Source organism: Neopelma chrysocephalum, unplaced genomic scaffold, assembly GCF_003984885.1.
Source record: "Neopelma chrysocephalum unplaced genomic scaffold, ASM398488v2 Primary Assembly neopelma1_64, whole genome shotgun sequence".
Lineage (NCBI taxonomy): Eukaryota > Metazoa > Chordata > Aves > Passeriformes > Pipridae > Neopelma > Neopelma chrysocephalum.
In genome coordinates, this window is record NW_020897721.1 from 3853039 (window position 1) to 3868462 (window position 15424).

At 45.5% G+C, this 15424-nt stretch overlaps 2 protein-coding genes across 3 annotated transcripts in view; one reads left to right on the forward strand and one right to left on the reverse strand.

Moving 5' to 3' along the window:
- The window catches only part of TESK2 (testis associated actin remodelling kinase 2), a 109882-nt gene extending 103043 nt beyond the window's left edge, over window positions 1-6839 (forward strand). For both annotated transcript variants that reach the window (XM_027683378.1, XM_027683379.1), the window contains 3 exons: window positions 382-468; window positions 3715-3850; window positions 5641-6839. In XM_027683378.1, the coding sequence (XP_027539179.1) occupies window positions 382-468; window positions 3715-3850; window positions 5641-6647 (1230 nt within the window). In that variant the 3' untranslated portion in view covers window positions 6648-6839. The remainder of the gene's footprint in view (window positions 1-381; window positions 469-3714; window positions 3851-5640) is intronic.
- A 4172-nt stretch (window positions 6840-11011) lies between these two features.
- TOE1 (target of EGR1, exonuclease) lies at window positions 11012-15418 on the reverse strand. Its single transcript, XM_027683380.1, has 7 exons — window positions 15340-15418; window positions 15218-15258; window positions 15035-15131; window positions 14716-14874; window positions 14170-14429; window positions 12685-12856; window positions 11012-11950 (listed from the first exon to the last, which is right to left on the reverse strand). Exons 4-7 carry the CDS (start codon window positions 14824-14826, stop codon window positions 11168-11170), a joined length of 1326 nt encoding a protein of 441 aa, XP_027539181.1. The 5' UTR covers window positions 14827-14874; window positions 15035-15131; window positions 15218-15258; window positions 15340-15418; the 3' UTR covers window positions 11012-11167.
- Between the last annotated feature and the right edge of the window lie 6 nt (window positions 15419-15424).

Genomic DNA, 15424 nt, shown 5'->3' on the forward strand with positions numbered 1-15424 from the left:
AGCAAAGTCTCTGGTTTTATAGCAGGCTGTTAATTTGCACTGTGAAAGTCACCATAGTGAAACATCACAGTATAAGAGATTGTTTCCAGATCCACACAGGCAACATTTCAACTGCAATGGATTGCAGTTGAATGCAGGAAGAAGGATGAGCTTTGAAGTCAGTCCATTCTCTTACAGGTATCCTGTATCAGTAATCCCCACTGGGAATGCTGCAGTTCACAGTGTACATGAAGTTTACTTAAAATTCTCCGCATGTGGTTGTTGAGATGGTGTTCCTGGCTATTCCTGATAACTCCACGTAGGGTTCCCCTAAAAAGAAGATGCTTTGGGCCAGATAGCAGACCTCACTTATATCTCTGTGTTGTGTTTTTGTTTGTACAGAATTTTGGATTAGATTATGATTCCTTTCAGCACATGGTGGGAGACTGTCCTCCTGACTTCCTCCAGCTGGCCTTCAACTGCTGTAACGTGAGTATCTTACTTGAAGGGGAGAGGCCTAAACTAGAGTTCTCTAAATCCCTCTGGCTTTTGAAGATAGAGCTTAAAGCATTTACAGAAGAGGCTTGAAGAGCCTACCTATAACAGAAGTGCCTTCTGATAACCCAGAAAGTCCCTTGCAGTTTTTATAATCCTTCCCTTCCCCTTAACAAAAAGGTGTATCTTGTGTTTTTGCAATTCTGTGTTCTGTCATGCCAAGCAAACAGAACTGAACAGCTTCTTGCAGGCTGCTCAGGCTGATCATAACCAGTTGGATGCTATTGAAACTGGGTAACCCTTGGGCTGACAAAATGCAGCTGTTATTGTGTACAGACCTACTGAGCTGTGAAGAAAGGGTTCTGAGCTGCCCTCCCAAACAAAGGGGACAAACAAACCAAGGGCAGGCATTAAACTACTCTGGATACCTTCATGGCTCCTCACTGTGAAAATTCCAAGGAAGTAGATCTCTCTTGTTGGTTATCCCATAACAGAGTTGGTAGTATTGTATAGTAAGGTGGTTCATATGAAATAAGAGAATCTGAGCTGCCACCAGATTCAGGTGGCAGTTGAGACTGTCCAGCTTGCACAACTTAAGTTGAGGCAACTTCTAAAAGTTTTATTGCACAAAACTTTGCCAGGGACTCACAACCAGGCCATACTGGAACCAGTACCAGCACTGTGTCCAAGTGAGTGCTTGTAAGAAAAGTCTCATCTCTTCGTGCTCTTGATGCTTATTTTTGACCTGAGCTCTCTCTCCTTTGTATTAGTGCAAATGCACATGCTTCAGGAGAGCACGGTATAAAGGTGAGACTGGGGGCATGACTGCTGCTCTTGACACCAGATAGCATAATTTAATTCTAAAAATGTTTGTGGAACTTACTGTGGACAAGCTACTTCACTCCTCTTGGTTTCACTTTAAGTACAGCAGAGCTTGTTTCACCAGGACATTGGTACATCTGACTCATGTTTATGAAGTGTTTTGGTTACATGAGCGCTAAAGGGTTTGGCTAGAGGTAGGATTTGACTTTGGAAATATCAACTCCCACCTGTAGACTCCAGAAATGGCACTGCATCCAGACACATGGTGCATGATTCAAAGCAATTTCTCAGCACAGAAACTCAGAGAACAATTGCTCATGAAGGAAGGGGCAGTGACCTTATATTCTCATGTAAGAATTTGGTGTGGTCAGAGAAAAAGGATTTTCTCCTGCTGATTATTGTCAAATGCTGATTCTTGTGTAATAAATGTCCCTTCCCCGAATTGAAATGTAAATTACTTTCATGTGATCAAGCCATTAATATGCTGATTTCAGCATGGGCCATGCTGGAATTCACTTAGCACTCACCTAGTAGAAGGAAAGAGGGGATAAACAGATAAGGCTTTCTTATATTTTCCTAAGCATGCTGTGCTTCAGTAATAGGTGATTAGTGTGATAATTTGCTCTTAGACATGGACATTTTTATTATTTAGTAGGTCAACAAAATGTAAACTGTATAGCCCAGCTGATCAGCTGAAGTAATGTGCAAACTAATGTGCAAAGCCCTGGGGTTTTCTACAGCTGGGAAACGTGTTTTAGGGCACGTAAGAAAACCAGTAAAAACTGACATGTGTGAATAGTGGATTAAAATGACTTTAATTTGCTGTTATAAAGTGTGGGATTTTTTAAATAAGTACCTTCAGGGAAGGCTCCCCAACAACTATAAGCCTATTTGTGTGAATATTTAATAAACATAATAATAAATGATCATGCAAAAAGTTTACCATCACGAGCTGAGCTGTGGGCAACTGCTGCCTTGAGGAAGAATCTTTTATTCCATTTGAGCAGAATCTGGACTTCTCAGGGATGGAAGAGGCAAATGGTGCTCTGAGTAACTTTTCCATTGGTGCCTTTGTCCTGATCTTACCTAGCATAAATTAAAATAGTCAGAGAGCCCCTTTTATTTCCTCTAACTTCCTGTAGCTTGCAACAGCTCCTTAAGCTTCCCAAATTAGTAAGTTTGTCAGAGTACAGCGTGTGCTTCAGTGTTGCCCCTGCCCTACTCTTTCAGTGAAACAGGGAAAGTAGAAAAATGTTTTCCAATGCCAGGAAATTCCAGCTGCTGCATTAGAACAACTTTCCTGCTGCTCTTGAGCTCTTCAAGTGCGATTTGTTTGGTTGGTTTTTATTACTGTACATGTGAATTTTTAGCCCTTCACCCCGTGTTGCTGGAAGGTGTTCTGGCATTGCTGATCATACCAGTTCTTTTCAGAAAGATCCATCTCGTAGGACCTGCAGGGCAGTACGAGGGAGGTCTTTGAGGCTTGTTGTGCACAAAGCACCACTGTTCCCATTGTAGAGGTGAGATATGTCTGGGCTTGCCCACTCTGAAAAAGCCTTTAGAAGGCTGGAAACAGGAATCAGGTCAAGCAGAATATTTTGTTATTACTGTAATGGGGTTTTAACTTTCAGCTGCTGAATTAGATACTGATACCTACAGTAGTTTAACCTGTAACATATATACAGGGTTGATGTTCAAAATTATGAAATGCCTTCTAAGTTACTATCTTAAATTAAACTTCTTGGCCTGTAGTTCAATTTTAGTGTTGGTCTTTGTTTAGAGTTCCATTTCTGCTAGACTGAATAATTAAATACGTACTGAGAAATTCAAACTGATACAGGGGGAATATTTTACCTGAGTTGTTTTTTTTTCTAATATATTACTTGGTCAAATTATATAACCAATATTGCTTCCTTGCAAGACAGACCAGTACATCAAGTGGTAAGGCTGATTAACAGATGGAAAGATGCATTTTCAGCAATTCCATTTAGGTGGGTTTTAATTAAAGCCACAAGGAGATGATAGAATTACAAACTTAAAGAATGACATAGCCATGTTGCTCTGTGTAATCCTTTTGAAGTAACGTTAGTACACAATCTCTCTCTGATAACCAGAGTCCAGAAAGAAATCTTGAACTATTCAAGCTGTTCAAAACAAATAAAGCCCCATCACAAGCCATGAATCTGACACATTCCCACCTTGTCAGTTTAAAATTCATCCTCTGCATATAATGTTTACAACTTGATAATTAAATGTGAGGAGTATAATAGACAGAAATGCCACTTTGCAATGATAACACACTTAAAACAGTCTTGAATTTCCTTAGTTTCTTCAGATTGTCCCTCTGTCTGTCCACTGTGTAAGCAGAATAGCATGAACAAACCCACATGAACTTATTTGATTTGTGTCCATTCACAGATGGATCCAAAGCTGCGTCCTTCATTTGCTGATATCGTCAAAACACTGGAGGAAATGTTAAACCGCCTGAGAAACGAGGACTCGGAGAGAGAGAGAAAGTTCTTGAACCTTGACAACAGTGAAAGAAAACCAAAAGGTAAGTGTCTGTATTGTACAAACATTGCTGCATGCTAATAGCAAGAGGGTACAATGCTTCATCTTTTGAAACCTGGGATTTCAGCTATATATGGTATTATTTACCCCTTATGAAAAATTTTACTTGAACCTTGAAAATGATTCTGGAGCAATGCTGTGTACTTTGCACTGCATAGTGTCCTTTGGGGAAAAACAGCTGTTTCTTAAAGTGCCTCATAAGATTTTTGCCCACAAGCTCTGGAGGGGAAATTAAGAGTTCATTTGGGAATGGTTTTGTAATTTGCTAATAGTATATGAAAATCTATCAACTTTTTATTTATCCCTGCCCTACTTAGTACATATACGCAATTTCTTTGGTGTATGTTACGTGTAACGTTTAGAAGCTTCTTAAATTCCTTCAGGAGGAAGAGCACAGAAGATGCAAGAGTATTATAAAGTACCTAGAAATACTCTGAAAGATGAATCCCAGGTCTGCTTGGGAATGTTGGCCTTGAAAGGTTTTCTCTAAAGCTGTCTGGTGCCACCTGGTGTGGGGAGCAAACTCTGGTAGCCTGGGCCATATTCTGACTTGGGTGTCTCTTATGTTAATACACTTCTGGCATTGGGAACTTAGAGTAAAAACAGTTTCTCATATTGTGTGTATATATAAATATGCAACACATATACATAGCCATCAATCTGTAATATGGTTTTAGATTGCAATGATTATTCTCTATTTCAAACCACATAGAGTTAATGCATGTGGTGGTTCTCCCACACCTGGAAAGCATCTAAGAGGTGTGAGTTAAAAAGGAAAATGGGTTTTTTTGTTTAGATTTTTGGTGTGGTTTGTGTTGGGTTTTTCTTCTTTCATATTTTTGGCATTCTCCCCTTGGAGTGCATGTACAAAACAAGTACTTCTTGAGGAAGTGTTACATGTTGTTCTTTGGCTTGTGTAGTCTTTCCTACATGGAATGACTGCAGTCTAAACTGTGGCAGTATTTAGAGGGGAAAGTGAAAATCCATATGTGCTTATTCTGGAAGTGGTAATCAAAAGGAGATATCACTTCTTTATATTCATTTGTTAAGGCTCTAACACAGCTCTTCAAAGGCACCTTGAAAGCCAGTTGCAGATGCATGTTCCAAACAGTCAGAGGTAGCATCTACCATTTTTCCAACCTGTTCTAGTGATAACAGCTTATTTATATATATGTGTGTGTGTGCAAATATACATGCATATGGACAACTTTAAAACTCCTATTCATCAGGGTCAAACAATCACATATCTCTAGTATCCTAGTTTTGTGTTGGATAATGTACTGAATGAAGGCTGCGATGGAATTATTTAAAATCTTCAGGGTACCAGGAGGGGCATTTATTTTGGTCTTAGACTTTTTCTGTCAGGGCAAAAAAGTCCCAGTTCCCTTTGGCAACTAAGTTTTGTACTTGTTCTCTTTTATGGCCACTATCACCAACAGATCTTGGGCAACCTCTGCTGGAAGCCAGGACAATAAATCTAGAAACATGCAAATTGTTCTTCTCCAACACCCTGTGCCGTCTCTGCTGTGGCAGTGTACTGGCAGAAAGGAGGTTTGAAGGGGCTCTAAAATACACTGAGGAGAAGAGAATGGTGTACTTGTGCCTTTGCAGGAACTCATAAGGAAGGAGCAGACATGTGCTTATGGAAGATAGTTGGGAACATCAGAAATGCAGTTTTTTTCTTTACAGTTGTCATGAAGGCTCTGTGAGCAAGCAGACATACAGCTATATAGAGCTTCCCTAAGCTAAGAGTGTTTCTCTTTTTCTACTCAGGATCAATTGAAAAAGGAGTAAAACGTTTGAGTTCCTTGGATGACAAGATCCCCCCCAAGTCACCCCGTCCACGTCGGAATATCTGGCTGTCACGCAGCCAGTCGGATATCTTCTCCCGCAAGCCTTCCAGGAAGATAAATGTGCAGGACCCCTACTATACACCAAACAAAGGGTTAGGCCGGAAAGTGAATCCCTTCAGTGCCCGGGAGGACCTCAAGGGAGGGAAGATCAAATTCTTTGACATGCCAAGCAAGTCTGTGATTTCCCTCGTGTTTGACTTGTACTCTCCAGAGGCAGGCGGGAGACTGAAAGCCAGCCAGTCCCACTTCCGGCAGGCATATAGCACAGACTGGCAGGAATTTTCCCTGCTTCCTGGGAGGAGATGCAGATCACTTCCACTCTCTCCTGAATTACCACACAAGGAATATGGCCTGTTTGGAGGACTGTCTTCAACCGTTGGCAGGTGTGACCCAGCCCAGCTTGGTGCAGAGGTTCGGCAAAAACTCCTGAGTAGCAGTAAATATGGTGTGTCAGAGATTCCCCCCTTTCACGCCAAGCCTCACAGACCAGAATTTCTTCTTGCACCAGGACAAGAAGAGGATATGGACTGTTCAGATGGGCCAGTGGCCCAGGAGGAAAATGGGTTTTGCCTTGTTGAGAACACGTGTGGAGCTCCAGCATGTAACCAGCCATTAGTGCTGGCCCAGCCTGAGCCTCTATCTTACAAAAAGCTCCCAGTTGAGAATTCAGTGAACTCTGAGGGACATGGCTCCTCCCAAGTGTTTGCAGGTTGTCTCCCTTCTGAAGAGATGGAGGTGGAAGATGATCTACTGAAAATTACTCTGTTAGAGTCCACAAAGCCTCTGTTCAGTGTTAGTCCTTCCAACGAGCTGAAAAGAGAGGCCTGGCCCTTCAGGGAACAGGATGGGGACAGTCCTGCCCTGTTGCCTCAGACCTCCTCCAACATCTCAGCAAGTGGCAGCACAGAGTCAACTTGTGACATATGAAGTGAGAGCTCAAACTGAACATGTCCTTGAGGGAACAGTTGTTCCCAGTTGCTTAAACTCTTGTTTTTCTCAAGTGCTGGGCTTCACGTTTGAAAGAGACTCAGCAGATGGTGGGAGCTGCCTGTCAAACAGATTGCTGCAGACGCTGTCTGGAGAGACTGATTATTTTATAAAACTTTATTTCAAACTGTGCTTATTCCCGTTCCTGATTTACTTTAGGAGGGGGAACTACTCCAGCCAGAATGGCCACGGGAGCCCCACAGCCTTTCCAAGAGGCAGCAGCCAGAGCAGGCACCGTGTAAACAGTTTGACCTGGATTTCCAGCATGGAGTATTTCAAGGCCTTAAGCTCCATGTAGGGTAGAAAGAATGACCCTTAGGTTTTCACTCTTTCTCTGACTGACCAGCTGCTCTAAGCCACTGCAGATTTTTCATTAATTCTGCAGCAGTGCACGTGAGTTGGAGCCTCTGTTTTAGAAACAGGCACAGAGGTCTTTCAGAGCTATGTTGAGCAGATAGGAATGCTCTCTGGTTCCAGAGCTGTTATGAATGCTGTTGCAGCATTAAACAAGCTCTTCTTTCAAAAGCAGCAAAAACAAAACCCCTCATGCTGGTCACAATCTGCAGGCTGAGTCACATGACAAATACTTTGCAATTAACAAGAAGAATCTGTTCCCTGGTGTTTCATTTTCCTTTGGGATTTGGTAATGATGTTTAATGCATTAGTGCAGGGAAGCTCTCTTCCTTGTACAGCTCTTCATGTACCTCAGCCCAAATGTGAAGGAAGATTTGCCCAGGGCACAGAGAGCCATATTCCAGGCATTGTGATTTCTGGGCTTCTGAAGAAACTGCCCCTAAGAGTAACAGTTGTACTGAGCTTTTTGGGGGTGGGTGGATGTGCTCTTATCTCTGAAGAACTGAATGAACATCATGACCTGTTTCTGCAGAATCTTTAAATACAATAGCTACATCACAATTGACTATTACCACTAAGTTAGAAGGGTCACATTCACCTCCCTCTCTGGTACAACATCCCATCTCACTGATTCCACTGCAGTAGTGATGGCTCCTCACTTAAAACCAGCTGCTTGACAGAGGACAGGGATCCCCTGCTCAGGGCATGTTGCCAGCAGTGTTGTGGCCACACAAGTGCTCTTAGAGAGGATGACTCACAGGAGGGCTTTGAATTGTCAAACTAAAGAAAATCAGCTTGTCCCAAATTAACTCTTTTTCCCCCTCTACAGAAAGAAGCTGCTGTCTTTTTTGGCTTCTCCTGTCACTAAATAGGATGATCTTTTTATTTTTTGATATTATTTTTTTTACTTCCCTTCACCAGCAGGTACATGTGAAAGAAGCAGCAACATGAGCTTTAATGCTGCTTGCTGGAACCAGCATCAGTGATCCCCGCTCTGGGACGCAATTGGGAGAGCTTGTTCTGTGATGACGTTTGTGGAACATCCTTTTCCATTATCATCGTCCCAACAGTATGGGATTTTATTTTATGGGGTTTTTTTCAAACTATATTATCATTCCTAAGTGAGGTATGCATTGCATGCCTGCTGAGCAGATGGTGGTGCAGCAGAGAGTCCAGAATTTCATCCATGTAGCCTGTTACACACTCTTCCTGCTCTCTTGTAAGGATGGATAACGTAAGCTAGTCTCTGATGGAAGCCAGACTATTTCTACTCTTCTCCCATCTCAAAGAAAGGTTGGAGAAAGCCTTAGTTCTTTCTTTTGTCTTTCCAGAGGTGTAGGTAATTATTCCATGAGTTACAATTATGACTCCGTCTTGTGAAGTGTGTGTTAACCTGAGCAGTGGTTCTCCCTTTGCAGTGACTGCAATGAATTTAATGAGAAACCCAGTTGCTGAGTTACGTAGCACAGTCCATTCAGATTAGGCAGCTGTTGGCAGTTTGAAAGAGAAAATGCCTGTGCTCACTAAGATCACCCCTTTTGGCCCACACCCCTCTGCCTCTTGAAGGTGCTGATCTGTAGAATAGTCTGGATTCTGTATCGTGTCTGCAGAGTGCAGAGCAGCTTGTACAGCTGGCACTGTGTTGTGTGTAACTTCCTTTGAGGACAGAGAAACAGCAGAACTCAATTGCCAGAGTTGCCTGCCTTATGCCTGCTTGCTTTTTCTTTTTTTTTTTAATACTTTTATCTTTGATACAATTGTAATCTTCCGGGAGGGAAACCATCAGCACCAGCTTCTGTTGTCACAAGGCGCATTTAGGTGCGTGACTTCAGACAAAAAAAAGCAATAATGAGTAGTTTACTTTTGGATCACCAGGCTGAGGGAAGCTGCCCAGAATCCTGGAGCAGCCTGCAGCCTCATCAGAGAGCACACGCACACCTCTGGCTGCCCTGTGGCTCCCAGGAGCCCTGGTTGTCACCTCATCACAAAGCCTGTTGCCCTCTGTGGCACCCATTGCAGTGACCTCATCTGTTCTCTTACACTACTCTTAGAATGTTTCCCTGCCCTGAACAGCTCTTACAAAGCAGCATGGCTAAAAGTTTATTTTCTTAAATGTCCGCTCTAAGCACAACCAGCTGACGTGTGTTGGGCACGTCTGTCAACTTTTCTGGCTCTTTGTACTGAGGTGGAGATGTCAGAGAAATGCCAAGGACTAGCAGCTCAGGCCTTTCCTGGATTCTTGGTCTGCATGGGAAGAGGCATGTGTATGAAACTGGAGTAAGAAGTAATTTTTAAAAATAGCTAAGTGGTTGCTGAAACCCAAGGGTCTGGATGCAGTTGGAACTCACTGCGTCTCATCCCTTTGGTTGCATAAAGCTGAATCTAGGTTGCACCTAGCAACAACTCCCAGGTTTTCTGCCTACCTGAGGTTGCTTTTTCACAGGGGGCCATTTTCTGACAGCTACTGATGAACATGAATTTGAACACGTGGTTAGCAAACTTACAGTGATGTGACAGAGTTTTATTGTGATTGGATTTTACCGTGATTTTGACTCTACGGGAGCCGTTCTTGCTACGCGTCTCCGTGACGAGATCAAAGATGTTTTAAATTCACTTTAAATCTCTCTGTATTGAATTCATTTAAATGTCTGTTATAAGCTATTTTCGTTGTGGTTGCAGGTTGATGAAACGCAGCCCAGAGAATGCATGTGAATTGCTGCCCTTCAAAAGCAGCGCAGCCAAGGGGCTGCCGCAGACTTGTACTTGTTGGAGAGGCATTGATGTATTATGTGTAACAGAGCATTGGTATTTTTTGCCAGTACAACTAAAGACACTTGAATAATTCCTGTTTGCACTTAATGCTATTGTTTATATTGCATGTCACTACATTTCTATGCAAAACAAATAACCTTTTTTTTTTTTTTCGGGAGGAGGGGCAGCCAGATATTTGATTAAGTATAAAGACCTTTGCGAGATGATCTATTTTCGTATTTATGAAGGAGTTTTACGTCTTAATATTTTGCAGTCTGTAAATAGCTCAACTTGTAATTAAAGGCTTAGGAAGAGGTTTGTAGCCTGTGTATAATAGTAAGTTAACACTGCCAGAAAAAGAAATCTTTGCGAAACAACTTTTCTAATATTGCGGATATTTATGAATATGTAAAGAAAGCACGTCTTGTTTTTATGTTGATTGACCTTCTGACTTTTTTGAACTATAGAAATGGTGTATGTTTTATTGGAACTGCAATAAGAAGTAACCAAAGATGAATCCAGTTAAATATTTTCATAATTTTTTTCTTGGTCAGGTTTTGTAAACTTTCCCAACTTGCTTTCAAAATAAAAATGAAATCAAGGCCTGAGTCTTGTCATTAAGAGGACAATTCTAGGTTAAAAAAGCTGGCTTGAATGCTTACTTAAGCTACAAATGCCATCAATACCTGGCTTGAAATTGTATTTGCTATCACTCAGTGCTGAATTATAAACAAGGAATCATCCTTAGTCAGTGTTATTTCTCTCCTGCATCTTACTGAAGTGTTCCACTATTAAATTCATGAGAATCAAGGATTTTTTTTTTTTTTTTACTGCTCTGGGTTACAGTGCCCAGAAGAGTAGGCCACGGGGAGCTTGCCATGGTGGCTGCTTTGTTCTAGCCCTAAACAGCTTCAGTAGCACAGGAAGCTGTGCAGTTTCTCAGGATCACATCTGGCTTTCAGCCCCCCTGCATCTCCCCTTGGCAGAAGGCTGAAGACCTGCTATGGCTTGGTTCTGTGTGCTGTTAGCCTGCACTAGAATCAGCTGCTCCATCTGGGAGAAACTTTCATCTTCCCCTCTCTCCTGTAGGAGAAGAGGTCTCATCTGGATGTGCTGTAACCAAAGGTGCACTTCTCCTCCCCCTTCTTCAGCCTCACCACTGCCTTCACATCCCAACATGCTGCTAAGGAACACAGGGGGAACTCCAACTGAGAGCAATTTAATCGGTCAGATGTTAAAACAGAAACAAGAAACTTGTTCCCTTTCTGGCAATGAAATAAAGGACTTGATGGAATAAAAGGCTTCAAAACTTGAAGGGGAAAAAAAAAATGAGTTTAGTGAGGAGTTCTGTAGCTCTATGCACTGTCCCAGGCCAACTTTATCTTCTCGCTGTGGGCTTTGGAAGATTTAGAAAACAAGCTCTTCACAATTTGCAGTGGCACCGATTTCCCGCTGAGGTACAGTTTATTATGGCAGTCTGGCAACCAGGGCCCTGCTCCAGTGTCTGTGTTTTTCCCTTGCTTGAGCATCCAGACGTAAGCCATGATATAGCCAGTCATGAATGCGTCAAAGCCAGCTCGGTGTGTGCCCCCCTGGGAAGGAGGGACACGGGTTTCCTTTTCCTTTCCTGCAGCACCTGCTGCTTCAGTCTCAGGGATGTCTGGGAACCCAGCAGGAACCTCTGACTTCCTCTCCACTTGGTCACTGTCAGAGGCATTGCCCTTGGCAGAATGGCTCAGGGCAACTGCTACCTGGGCAGCAGTTCCTTCAGTGCTCCCCAGATTCTCTTCCCACTGTGTGCTGATGTCTGAGTTGACCTCTGTTTCCACATCCATGGAGTTCTCCTCCAGTGGCCTGCCCTCTCCATTGGGTGCGATCACTGCCAGCTCTGTGGCAGCTGCAGGCTCAAAGCAGATCTGTTTCTGTGGTGGTTCCTCCTCCCCATTCTCGCCTTGCTCTGTTTGTTCCCCTGAGCTTTCCTCTAGGAATGCCTTTGCAGATGCTTTTGTGTTCTTCCGATGCTTCCATCTCTGCTTCCGTTTCTTTCGCTTCTCCCAAAGCTTGTCGTCCTCATCAATGATGAGATCGATGTTATGAGACTGTGGACACTTCACCCCTTTTGGACACCAGCCATAGGCCTAAGGAGAGAGAGAGAAAAGTCTGTAGCCTCCCTCTTCCTGGCTAGAGCAGCGCTCACCATAACATGGAGCAGAGCTAATTATTCCCCTCCACCGAGGGCTTGAGAGGCTGGATCAGGAACAATGTGCTCAGTTAGAGCCCCTGAGCAACACTGGTTGCTGGATGAGAAAATTCCAGAGATTTCCCCAGCCTGTGTTGTTCTGTGACAGAATGTGAAACATCAGGAAGAGCTCCTTTCTCTATGAAGCACCTGAAGCCAGTTCCGATTTGATGGGACCTGCTGTTTGCTACTGTAGCAGCACCAGGAGGTGCTGTGGGTCACCCTGTGCTACAGTGTCAGAAGCTGCAAACAGGTAACATGTTTTTTATGTCTAATCAAGATACAGGGGAGGGCAGAGGTGGCATTTCTTGCTTGAGGGACAAGCCAAACTAATACAGAACTTGCATCCCTCCCCCAAAAGCAATGGGTACTGTAACTCACACCATCCCACTGTTTAGGGCCATAGAATCTCCTGAATCTTTCCATCTAACATAGCCTGCAGAATTCCCCACCTCCCAAGCAGAGTGTGCTATTGCCCTGTCTGTCATGAAGCCACCTGAAGCTTGAAAATGTTCCTTCTGCTGTGAAACAAGCAAGGGGAAGTTCCCACGTGCTTCCCTCCCACTTCCTGCTCTGGCCAGGTGTGCCTCTTTCCGTGAAGCCATGAAGGAAGCTGGGATTCAGGTTACTTACCGAAAATTTCTCACAGACAGGCACCTTGTTTCCCTCTCCCGTGTTGTGGTTTTCCTCTTCCAGGGAGCAGCAGCGATAGTCGATGTATCGGGACACGTTGGCAGGGTAGTTGCAGAACTCCACAGTGAGGTGCTGCCCACTGGAGTCCTTCAGCTTGGAGTTCTCCCTCTTGCTGGAACAAACAGGAGCACACAGTTACTGAGGGGAACTCACCGAAGAGCCCACGGTGCAGAGCTGGCGTGAACTCCCTGCTCTCCACTGAGTCCCAGATCCACGAGTTTCCTGCCCCTGAGCTCCACAGCTTGCTGGAAAGAAATTCAATCCTGGGAGAGCAGCTTGAGTAAGTAGTTGCTCCTGTGCTGATTTAAGGTTGTTTTTTCTTATGCCAGTATACAGACAGGAAAACTGTCTTTGGTGAAGCTATGGGAGAAGGTGGCACATAGTTTGACTTTAAATAGTAAGGGCACCAACATATCTGTTAGTCTTCATACTATTAATGGGCAAAGAGAAAACACCCCAAAATGAGGCTTCACCACCCAGGCAGGTTGAACCTGGGCAATGCAGAAAGGGAAAGGGTTTCCATCGTACGAGAAAAGAATCTGACCCCTGTTTTGTCCCAGGAGGTGGTTTAAAGGCCCAAAACCTCTGGAAGGCTCCATGAAACTAGAATTGTGGGTTAAAACATTTAAGAGGTCAGTTTAAAAAGTATTTTTATCTTGTCAAAACAAAGCACTCTCATGTTTTGGGAACAGCCATCTTGAATGTTTTCAGACCTGTCAAAGTGGCATTTCCTGAGATAAAACAGTCACTAAAAATACCATTTCTCCTCTACGCAGAGCATGACTTGAGCTCTTTGGAGATTCCAGGGGCTGTATATCACTGCCAGGGGCTTGTTTAGATTGTGTGGAGACTGCAGAATGTGAGGCCAGACTGCAAAGCACAGACAGGTGTCCTGAACAAGAGCACAACCCTCGCTTGGAAGGCAGTGATGGGATTCGGAGCAGGCTGCAGGTGTGTGTGACAGAGCTGGTCAGTGTGAGGAGGTGCAGGGAGCACCCACCCTTTAACTGCAGCATCCTTCACAAAACAGAGTTATAACCAGCAGACCCTGCAGGGCAGCCCTGTTTTGATTTGCTCTCTGAGCTCTTAGGGGATGTGTGTTTCTGCTGTGACCCTGTGGCACTGCTGGACCAGAACCAGGCAGTGACTCGATTAGTTCTCAGTTAGATCAGGTCACTCTGGTCAGTCTTCTGCTGGCACTAGGTTTGAAATCCTCTTTCAGCAGATACCCAACAGAGAGGTAAGGTGTATTAAAAAATGCGTCCCTGTGCACTCAGCACCCATACCAGAAACAGAGCATGGGTCACCTGAAAAGCACCTTTCTACAGGCAGTGGGACAACAAAAGGACACAGCCCCCCTTGCCTGGAAAAACAAATACACAATGACTTCCCCCTGTGATCTCTAAGTACCAGAGTGCTGCTCACCACTTCTTGTAGGCGTACTCCAGGTATGACGCCACAAAGCGCATCTCAAACTCCGAAGCGTACTTGGTGTCGTATATTCCTGCTGGGAACATCTCGGAGAGGTCGGCAGTGAAGGTGCCCAGGCTCTCGGGGAGGTGGGCGTAGAAGCACTGGTACAGGAACACCAGGTCAATCAGGCCATTATGGAGAATGAGCGGCTTCCTCGCCCGGATGAGCTCCAGGAAAAGCGTCCGGACATCCAGGCTCTGGCTCTCGTTGCCCTGCAAGAGGAAGGATCAGTCAGGAAGCCTCAGCACCCCAACCTGCCACCACCCTGGGGAGCCCTCAGAGCCTGTGCCAGCACAACACTGCTCACATCTGTGACCTGCTCTGAACAAACACAGACACAAATACTTGGAAAAGCAACTGCACCAAGTGACAGCCTGGGTGTGAAGCAGCAGGGAGGTGAGAGGGACAATGCTGTACTCAGGGCCACAGTGTGAGCCCATCCTCACTCAGGAGCAGGGGCAGCCAGTGCCCTCCCAGCAGCCTGAGCTGGGTTTGTACCTTGTCGTTGCCCTTGTGGTACGGGATCCCCTGGGAGTACTGCTTGTTGAAGTCGAAGCCGTGCTGCACCAGGAACTGCACCGACTGGGGCTCCACCACGTAATCCTCCATGCAGAGCAGCGTCAGGTTGTAGATCTGGCACAGGTACGTGTTCTCGGACTGCGCCGGGAGAGCGGACAAAGAACGCGGGGACAGGTCACAGGGGTGCCGGAACAGCCCGGGGGCAGCTCGGCGGGGCGGGGGTTGGGCCCCAACTCCCGGCGCGTCCCCGCTGCTTCCCGGGAAGGCGGGAGCAGCAGCAAACGGCCCGCGCACGCACCTTCTCCGGGAGCTGCTTGAAGCAGGCGAGGCCGAGCGACAGCACGGAGCGCGTCCTGGCGGCGCTGCAGACGGCCTTGTACCGCTCCTCGATGCACCTGCGGCGGGACAGCGGGGCGTGAACCCCCAGCACCGAGGGACGCGCCCCCCCTCACCCCCCGCCCCGGCCCCGCTGGGCACTCACGGGCTCAGCAGCGACTTCCTGGCGCCGAGGCCGCTCAGCTCCTGCGGGGAGACACACACAGACACCCGTCAGCGGCCCCGCGGCTCCGGCCGCGCCCCGGCGGCACCCCCGCCTTGGCTCACCGTGTCCACGGCCACGAAGGTGGCGGAGCGCAGCGCCAGCAGCAGGGACGGCCACAGCTCGCCCAGGTTGTCGCTCTGCACGTCC